The sequence below is a fragment of the Macaca mulatta genome, chromosome 1, assembly GCF_049350105.2.
Source record: "Macaca mulatta isolate MMU2019108-1 chromosome 1, T2T-MMU8v2.0, whole genome shotgun sequence".
NCBI classification, from domain to species: domain Eukaryota; kingdom Metazoa; phylum Chordata; class Mammalia; order Primates; family Cercopithecidae; genus Macaca; species Macaca mulatta.
Window position 1 is genome coordinate 139,276,752 of NC_133406.1, and position 9,685 is coordinate 139,286,436.

Consider the following 9,685-nt stretch of genomic DNA (forward strand, 5'->3'; position numbering starts at 1 on the left):
GCCTGGCCAAGATGGTGAAACCCCGTCTCTACTAAAAATACAAAAAAAAATTAGCCAGGCATGGTGGCGCGCACCTGTAATCCCACCTACTTGGGAGGCTGAGGCAGAGAGTTGCTTGTACCCAGGAGGCAGAGGTTGCAGTGAACTGAGATCACACTACTGCACTGCAGCCTGGGAAACACAGTGAGACTGTCTCAAAAAAAAAAAAATGCCTTTTTACAAACTTTTTTGTTAATATGGCTACAGAAAACTTGATTATATATGTGGCTTCATTTATATTTCTATTGGATAGCATTGACTTAGAGAATTGTTTTGAAAGTCATTAAAATAATCTATATGAAATGTATTATAAACCACAATAGCTATATATATATGTATGTGTGTGTGTGTGTATATATATATGTATTTTTTTTTTTTTTTTTTTTTTGCGACAGAATCTCACTTTGTCGCCCAGGCTGGAGTGCAGTGCTGTGATTTCAGCTCACTGAAACCTCCATCTCCCGGATTCAACTGATCCTCCTGCCTCAGTCTTCTGAGTAGCTGGGATTACAGGCGTGCGCCACCAAGCCCAGCTAATTTTTTTATTTTTAGTAGAGATGGAGTTTCACCATGTGGGTCAGGCTGGTATCGAACTCCTGACCTTGTGACCCACCCGCCTCGGCCTCCCAAAAAGCTGGGATTTAAAAAAAAAAAAATGCTGGGATTACAGGCATGAGCCACCACACGTGACCTGCAATAGCTATATTTTTATTAATATAATTCGGCAAGCCTGATAGGCTTTTGAGGCATACAGAAATAAACATCACCTGAGACTTTTAAGCATCCAAGATGCTTTAGTTTACTTTTCTTAGAGGAAACAGTGAAAAGAAGAAATGTGGTTTAAAAATGGCCATAAAAAGGACACTAAACCTGATTAAGCTAGAGTATAGACCAAATTGCCACTTATTTTGAATTGTTTTTGCCAAAGGTATCACTTTGAATAAAGATAACTTTCATTTAGACATCTATCTTTATGTGTTCCTGCCATCATTTCAGTGAGATGAGAGGAAAGTTGAAGTAGAACAATGAAAAAGCTTAAGAAATGAACAATCATCATGCTTTTGTGTATGCTTAAAGTGAGTATATGTAAAAAACATCAAACAGAATGTAGACTGTGGTACTTGAGTATACCTGGGAGAGTAATTGCATTAATAATGTATTATGTAGTTTAATGGCTAAGAACAGTGGCATCTAGTTTTCTACCTATAGGGGAAGGAAGATCTATGAACCTCCACGGTATATGAGTGTAAACCAAGCAGCCCAGCAGCTTCTGGAGATTATTCAAAATCAAAGAATACGAGGAGAAGAACCAGGTACTCAAGACCCTAGAAGGGCTCTCACATTATTCCTCTGTTGCTGCATTTAGATGTGTATATGACTTAATATTGACTCATACCACTGTGGAAGCAAGAGTCAGTGTTTTCGTATTGTACTATTTCTTGTCATTTTTGTCCAACTTTAATCCCATAGGCTTCAAGTTGTACTGTAAGAAAAAAAAATTGGCATTCTTTTATAGTGTAATTAACACCGTTCCAGAACGTGAGGATTTTTCACAAATTAAACATCAGTCACATTTGATATAAATATATTAGAATATAAATATTTTTGTAAAATGTATCTATCATGTTATCCCTAATCAATGGTGAGATCTGTCCTGCAAAAATATACTTATCCTACTTTTATTTTCCCTCTTTTCATTCTTAACACTGAGACTAGGAATAGTTTTCTTCAGGGTAAATATGAGAAAATTTGTTATTATATTCCTAATATGTAGACACAGTGTGTGGTGTATAATAATAATGTTTATTGTCAGTAAATCTTTATGGGAGGTTCTCTTTTTTTTTTTTTTTTTTGAGACAGGGTCTCACTTTGTCACCCAGTCTGGAGTGCAGAGGCGCGATCTCAGCTCACTGCAGCCTCCACCTCCTGGGCTCAAGTGATCCTCCCACCTTAGCTGGACTACAGGTGCATGCCACCATGCCTGGCTAATTTCTTTGTGTGTTTTTGGTAGAAACAGAGTTTCACCATATTGCCCAGGCTGTTCTCGAACTCCTCGGCTCAAGCGATCCTCCCACCTCGGCCTCCCAAAGCCTCCCAAAGTGTTGGGATTACAGGTGTGAACCACTGCACCCGACCCACTGTGATCTTTTTTTTTTCTTGAGATGGAGTCTTGCTTTGTTGCCTAGGTTACAGTGCAGTGGTGCAATCATGGCTCACTGCAACCTCTGCCTCCCGAGCTCAAGCCATTCTCAGCCACTTGAGTAGCTGGGACTACAGGTGCATGCCACCACGCCCGGCTAATTTTTTTGTATTTTTGGTGGAGATGGGGTTTCACCACGTTGCCCAGCTGGTCTCGAACTCCTGAGCTCAAGTGATCCGCCCACCTCAGCCTCCCAAAATGTTGGGATTACAGGTGCGAGTCACTGTGCCTGGTCAAGAGATTCTTGAGTGATTGTTGCTTATTTTATTCTCATTAGTAGGCCATGTTACAGTCGTGAAACAAATAGTCTGCAAGGCTGTTCTATATCCATAACTTTGTACAGAGGTTGCTTGCATTCCCGTTTGTCCTTGGATAAATCATTTGCCCCCTTTTGATCATTGTTCAATCAAGACCCCTTTCCCAATTAAACAATACAACCATTAAAGGGTCAGCTCTTTAGCAGTAGCACCAGAGTCAATAATACTAAAGCTCATTAAGGCTGGCTCTTTTGAACTTAAAGACATAAATCATGCCAAATGCTCATTATTTGTTAAGGAATCTATAATCTACTAGTCTCGTATCTACTATCTTAGCTCTCATTACCATGATTTAAAAGAGAGAGTATTACATTTTAAAAACAGAAAACTGAAGTTTATCACATTGGCAAGGGAGAAACTCAAATCTGTGAATTTATTTCATAATCTCATGGTTTCTTCAGTATAGCTAGGTCAATATGAACATAAGTAAGTTATTAAAAACATAAGTGTGTAATAAACATTGTTTACTCAGAACTTAAAAACAAATGCTGTGCAATTGTAGAGTATAAGTATAGCCTGTCAAGTCCTAAAAGCTTAATGTAAGCCTTTAGAATTCTGAAAAGGGTAAAATTTGAAAGTACTCTTTTATAATATTAGGTAATACAAATGATTTAGAAAATCCCTTGGATGAATTAATGGATAACTGGTCCATAAGTGGCAAAAGAGATTTAAGATATTTGGGGCTTCTTGAAATGTACTTGTGGTACTGATGTTTGTTTGACTGTTGGACAGGATGATGCATTTGCTGAATTGAATGGCAGTATCTTTTTTTTTTTTTTTTTTTTTAATAGCAATCACCGAGGAGACACTTTGTGTTGGCTTAGCCAGGGTTGGAGCAGACGACCAGAAAATTGCAGCAGGCACTTTACAGCAAATGTGTACTGTGGACTTGGGAGAACCATTGCATTCCTTGATCATCACAGGAGGCAGCATACATCCAATAGAGATGGAGATGCTAAATCTCTTTTCCATACCAGAAAATAGCTCAGAATCTCAAAGCATAGATGGACTTTGAATGTAGATATTTACTATTGTCTAATTTAAATTTCAACCATATATGGATTGATATGGTTTGGCTGTATCCCCACCCAAGTCGCATCTTGAATTTTAATCCTCATAATCCCCAGGTGTTGTGGGAGGTAATTGAATCATGGGGGGTGGTTACCCCCATGCTATTCTCATGATAGTGACTTCTCATGAGATCTGATGGTTTTGTAAGCGTCTGGCATTTCCCCTACTGGTTCTCATTCTCACTCTTGCCACTCTGTGAAGAGGTGCCTTTCACCATGATTGTAAGTTTCCTGAGGCCTTCCCAGCCACGTGGAACTGTGAGTCAGTTAAACCTCTTTTACAATTACCCAGTCTCGGGTGTTTCTTTAGCAGTGTGAGAATGGACTAATACATGGATGCATGCACATTTGTGTAACAAACAGGTCTTTTGGCTTATCTAGCAAGTATAAAACAAGCGACCAAAAAGAAGTTGACTCAACAATGCTTGGTTTCCCGTGGCAGTGAGTTTTTTCCCTATGATATCATCAGTTGTTGCTGCTATTTTGGCAACTTTTCAGGATGTACACATATAGAGCAGACCAGGCTGGAAAGCTTGTGGATAGACATCCACTGACAGAATCATTTAAGAGCAGTTTTTATTTATGAAACCAATTTATACAAGATGGTTGTTAACAGAATATAACTTAGAGGTAACTGGAATTTGAATCACTTGAATCTCAGTTTTAAAGGGTAGAAGTTATGAGTGCCAAGAAAAGCAAATAAGAGATTAGTAAACATTCACAAAATATGTTTATAATTTTCTTCTTTTTAAAAAAGTTAGCTTTCCTGACTGCATGAGTTGTCCTGACAGCAGCTGGTATTACTGTATATAAACAAAGGTAGAAAGATTACATTTCCATCCAGCAGTCTGACTTAAAGCTCAGCTGAGCACATGCCACAAAATGACATTCTTCTGAATTCACTGTCTTGGTTAGCTGACATCCTAATTATGTGGCTCATATTCTGCTGTATTTTGGAGGTTATGTAATTGTTTAATTATAAATGTTCAGCCAGTCTTGTACAGTTGCTGTTTGGTTTTAAATAGCATCTTTCACATCCAAGCAGACAAATGGAAAACTTGCTGACTACAAAAATAAAATTTGTAAAAATGTAAGTTTGAAGGCAACAATGGATTAGTCAAGATAATGCCATATCACTTAACTCAGTTAATACGCCATTGTATACGTGCGAGTAGTCACACATCTTACTAGTTTTAAATAACACTCCATTTATGACCACAGGTCATTCTATTTCATGACCAAAGAGTTTTATATTTTTTGTCAATTCTGAATAGAAATAGCTTTCTTAATATGCTAGTTCAGTTGGTTCAACTCTAAGTATTTCCATGGCCTAACCAATTTTTCTGAGCCCTTAATAAATCCATTGGAAGTTGAACAAAGATTTCCCTACTCCCTGGGTTCATCAATTAGCTAAAGATTATTCGACTTATTTTACTTCGAGATAAAATATATTTATATATATATATGAAACATCTCTTTTTTTCTTTCTTTGTGAGACAGAGTCTCACTCTGTAGCCCATGCTGGAGTGCAGTGGTGCAATCTTGGCTCACTGCAACCTCTGTCCCCCAGGTTCAAGCGATTATCCTGCCTCAGCCTCCCGAGTAGCTGGGATTACAGTCATGTGGCACCACGCCTGGCTTTTTTTTTTTTCTATTTTTAGTAGAGATAGGGTTTCGCCATGTTGGCCAGGCTGGTCTTGAACTCCTGACCTCAAGTGATCCACCCGCCTCGGCCTTCCAAAGTGCTGGGATTACAGGCATGAGTCACCATGCCTGGTGTCATTTTCAATCTGTTAGACACAGAAGGGGAGAGAGCCAAGTACATTTAAATACCAGTTGTATATTATTTTGTTCTCATATGTTAAACTAAACATTTAAGAACTATAAAATGAAGAACTTCTGGTTTTAGTAATGGTGTTATAGCTTGTAATGTCCAAACCCTCCCAATTATAAACTGTGGACAAAATATAATAAACAATGGTCTAAAAACTCTAGGGAGTCACTGAAACCAGCTGTGAACTATATATGATTTTTCCCCTTAGGTCATTCCCAGACTGTGTGGTAAGGCATGGCTACAACTCAAGAGAAAGTTGCGGTCTTACTGGCTTGAGGTGTTAGGATGGAATTAAGGGCTGCTAGAAGGACTGAAAATTAAAGCAGCAGATCCTAGAAATGAAGGTGTGAGAAATGGAGGAGGCTTCCTGTCTGCATATGATCTCTCCTTGAATCCTTAGCTAACTCTCGAACCGTGCAGGCCCCAGGAAGACTCCATGGACCTTGGTGAAAAGCCACAGTTGGAAGGCTCAAGAAGCTGAACAGAGATGGCTGTTTTCTTTTGCAACAGAAGACAGAGTTTCAAGTTTGAATTCTGACAAGTTAGAAGGGCTTGATAGAACTTTGAGCTTCCCAAAGCCCCAGAATGGCCATGTATTAATAAAGGCTGTGCACAAGACTAAAGATTTATGCTAAAACTAAGGATAAAACCTTTAACATAATGTAAAATCAAGGTGATTAGCCAATAATTTAAATGAGATCAAAGCTTAGCACTCTTCAGAGTATAATAAAATGAATCTGCATAACATATAAACAATGACCTGAATACAATAAAATGCTATAGGGTATCCAAAGTAATAAGGAAATATGGCTTATAGCTTATGGTTTTAAAAAAAGAGCAGACAATAGAAAAAAAAATCCTAACATAAACTAGGTGATAGTGGAATTAGCAGACAAGGTTATTTTTAAAGCAGTTTTTAGAACTATGTTCATGGAAGAAAAGGTAGTGTGATGCCGGGCGAGGTGGCTCAAGCCTGTAATCCCAGCACTTTGGGAGGCTGAGACGGGCGGATCACTAGGTCAGGAGATCAAGACCATCCTGGCTAACACGGTGAAACCCCGTCTCTACTAAAAAATACAAAAAAAAAAAAAAAAAAACTAGCCGGGCGAGGTGGCGGGCGCCTGTGGTCCCAGCTACTCGGGAGGCTGAGGCAGGAGAATGGCGTAAACCCAGGAGGCGGAGCTTGCAGTGAGCTGAGATCCGGCCACTGCACTCCAGCCTGGGCGACAGAGCCAGACTCAGTCTCAAAAAAAAGAAAAGGTAGTGTGGTTGTAATGAATGCATATAAGTGTATACTCTCACCCCAAAAGTGGAAACATTAAAAAAAAAAAATGGGTTTAACTGGAGAATACAGATGATACATGAAAGAAATTGTCCAATCTGAGGAAGAGAGAAGAAAAGATTAGAAGGAAAACAGCACAGAGCCTCAATGCCATTTGGGGAAATATCAAGCAATTTAACTTACGTAACTGGATTTCTAGAAGAATAGAAGGAAAATAGGGCAGAAGAAAATATAAGTAACTTACAGGCCAGAATTACCCCAAATTCTGTCAAAGCCAAAAAGCTGTCAACTCAACAGATCCAATAAACTGAGTGAACCCCAAATGAAATAAAGAAAATCATACCTAACATAACAGGTAAAACTGATGAAAACCAATGATAAAAGAAAAAAGCTACCACGGGTGTTAGTAGGGAACCTACCAAATTTTTATTTGAAATTAACTAGGTTCCTTTGTTTGCTAAATCTGGCAATCCTGTTCTGTATGTAACTTAATCTCAATTTAATGAAATTGTAAAATGAACACTGCATTACTCAGCAGGGAAAGGATGAACAGTAGTGAAATCCCAGTGTTAGTTAAAATGGAAATACCTGAAGGCTGCATACATTTATTTATTTAATAGTGTTTAGCTCTTTAATACTATAAAGTTCTTTAAAATTATCATGTAGTGAAACCCCATTCCATAATCTAGATACAGAACAGTTTCATCACCCACAAGATCTCCCACTCTCCCTTTATATTCATCCCCTAGTTCATTCCTCCTTATTGTTAAGTAGTGTTCTCTCATATGGATAGACTACAGTTTGTTTATCCATTTTTATCCATTCACTATTTGAGAGATAAGTGGTTTGTTTCCACTTTCTAGCGATTATGTATAAAGTTGTTAAAACATTAACATAACAGGTTTTTGCCTGATATCCGGAGGGATTGCTGGATTACATGATTAAGTGTGCACCTAATTTTATAAGAAACTGCCAAAATGATTTCCAAAGTGCTTGTACATTTTGCATTCTCGCCAGCATTGTATTATTTTTGCCAGCACTTCATATTGGCAGTATTTTGAACTATCCCGATAGGTGTGTAGTGGTGTCTTTTTTTTTTTTTTTGAGACAGAGTTTTGCTGTTGTTGCCCAGGCAGGAGTGCAATGGCATGATCTCGGCTCACCACAACCTCTGCCTCCTGGGTTCAAGCTATTCTCATGCCTCAGCCTCCCAAGTAGCTGGGATTACAGGCACGTGCCACCACTCCCCGCTAATTTTATATTTTTAGTAGAGACGGGGTTTCTCCGTGTTGGTCAGTCCAGTCCCGAACTCCCGACCTCAGGTGATCTGCCTGCCTCGGCCTCCCAAATTGCTGGGATTACAGGCGTGAGCCACCATGCCTGGCCGCAGTGGTGTCTTTGTTGTGGTTTTAATTTGTATTTCCCAATGCCTAATGATGTGGATCATCTTTTCATGTGCTTATTCACCATTCTTATATCTTATTTGATGAAGCATCTCTTCATGTCTTTTGCCTACTTTTAAATTGGATGGTTTCCATATGGTTAAATTTTGAGTGTTTATTACATATTCTGGATAAAAGCTTTTGTAAGATATATGACTTGCAAATATTTTCTCCCCATCTGTAGCTTGTCCTTTCATTCCCTTAACCATTTTTGATAAAGCAAACATTTTAAATTTTGATTAAATCCAGTTTATGTTTTCTTATATGGATTATGCTTCTGTTGCCATGTCTGAGATCCCATCACCAAATTCAACAGACTCAATATTTGTATGAAGTGAGTTTTAGATCCACACTCATTTTTTTTTTTTTTTTGGCATGTAGATGTTTAGTTACAACATCTTGATAAGAAGACTAGTCTTCCATTGAATTGTTTCTGCACCATTGTAAAAATCATTAAGCCATATTTATGTAGGTCTCTTTCTGAACTCTTGCTGTTCTGTTGATCTGTGTGTCTCTCCCTTCTGTGATACTATGCTGTCTTAATTACTTCAGCTTTATGGTAAATCTTAAAAACAGGTGGTGTGGTTCCTTTAACATTCTTTTTTCAAAGTAGTTTTAGCTATTCTAGTTCCTTTGCCTTTCCATATAAATGTTAGAATGAGCTTGTTGACATATACAAAAGAGCTTGTGAGATTTTGATTGGAATTGTTTGAGATGGTGTAGACATTTTGGGGTTTATTCTGTTTTGGGTTTGCCCAACTTCTTGACTCTATGTGTACGTCACCAAACTTGGGAAGTTTACAGCCATTATTTCTTCAGATCTTCCTTCAGCACTATATACTTTATCCTGTCTTTGAGAAATTCCGATAAATATAAATGTTAGACATTTCTTACTGTCCCACGGGTTCCTGAGCTCTGTTCATTGTTGTTATTGCAGTCTGTTTTCTCTGTTGCCCAGAGCTGATAATTTTTATCCATCTATGAATTCACTGACTCTTTTCTCTGTCTTCTCCATTCTGCTGTTGAGTCCATTCTGTATGTTTTTAAAATTTTGGTTACTGTTCTAAAATTTCCATTTGGTTATTTTTGTATCTTCTGTTTTTTAAACATTTGTTGCAAGATTATTTGATTTCTTTGTCACGTATTTTTCTGTAGGTGTCTGAGCATTTCATATAGCATTTTTGTATTGCTTGTTTGAGCATTTTAAATATCTGCTTTAAGGTCTTTGTTAGGTAATTCTAAGACTGATATCTCAGTTTTAGCATCTATTGATTTTCTGTAAGTTGAAATTTTTGCAGCACTTTGTCAAGTAATTTTGGATTATAGCTTGGCATTTTGAATATTACGTTGTGAGTTGCTGGGTCTTGTTCAGATTTAATGGAGAATATCAATCTTTTTGTTTTAGCAGGCAACCAACCTGTTAGGTTCAGGATACAATTATCAGATTGCTCTTTATGGGCTACAGTTCCAGTGTAAGTTCAGTTTTCAAAGACTGCAGTTC

General features: G+C 37.9%; 1 protein-coding gene across 2 annotated transcripts in view; it reads left to right on the forward strand.

Annotated features, from left to right (window-relative positions):
* Positions 1-4,717, forward strand: part of DPH5 (diphthamide biosynthesis 5) — a 35,945-nt gene extending 31,228 nt beyond the window's left edge. The window contains 2 exon segments of one of the 2 annotated variants that reach the window (NM_001257957.1): positions 1,249-1,352; positions 3,348-4,328. In NM_001257957.1, coding sequence (NP_001244886.1) covers positions 1,249-1,352; positions 3,348-3,571 — 328 coding nt within the window. In that variant the 3' untranslated portion in view covers positions 3,572-4,328. 2 annotated transcript variants of the gene reach the window in all.
* Positions 4,718-9,685: the final 4,968 nt, after the last annotated feature.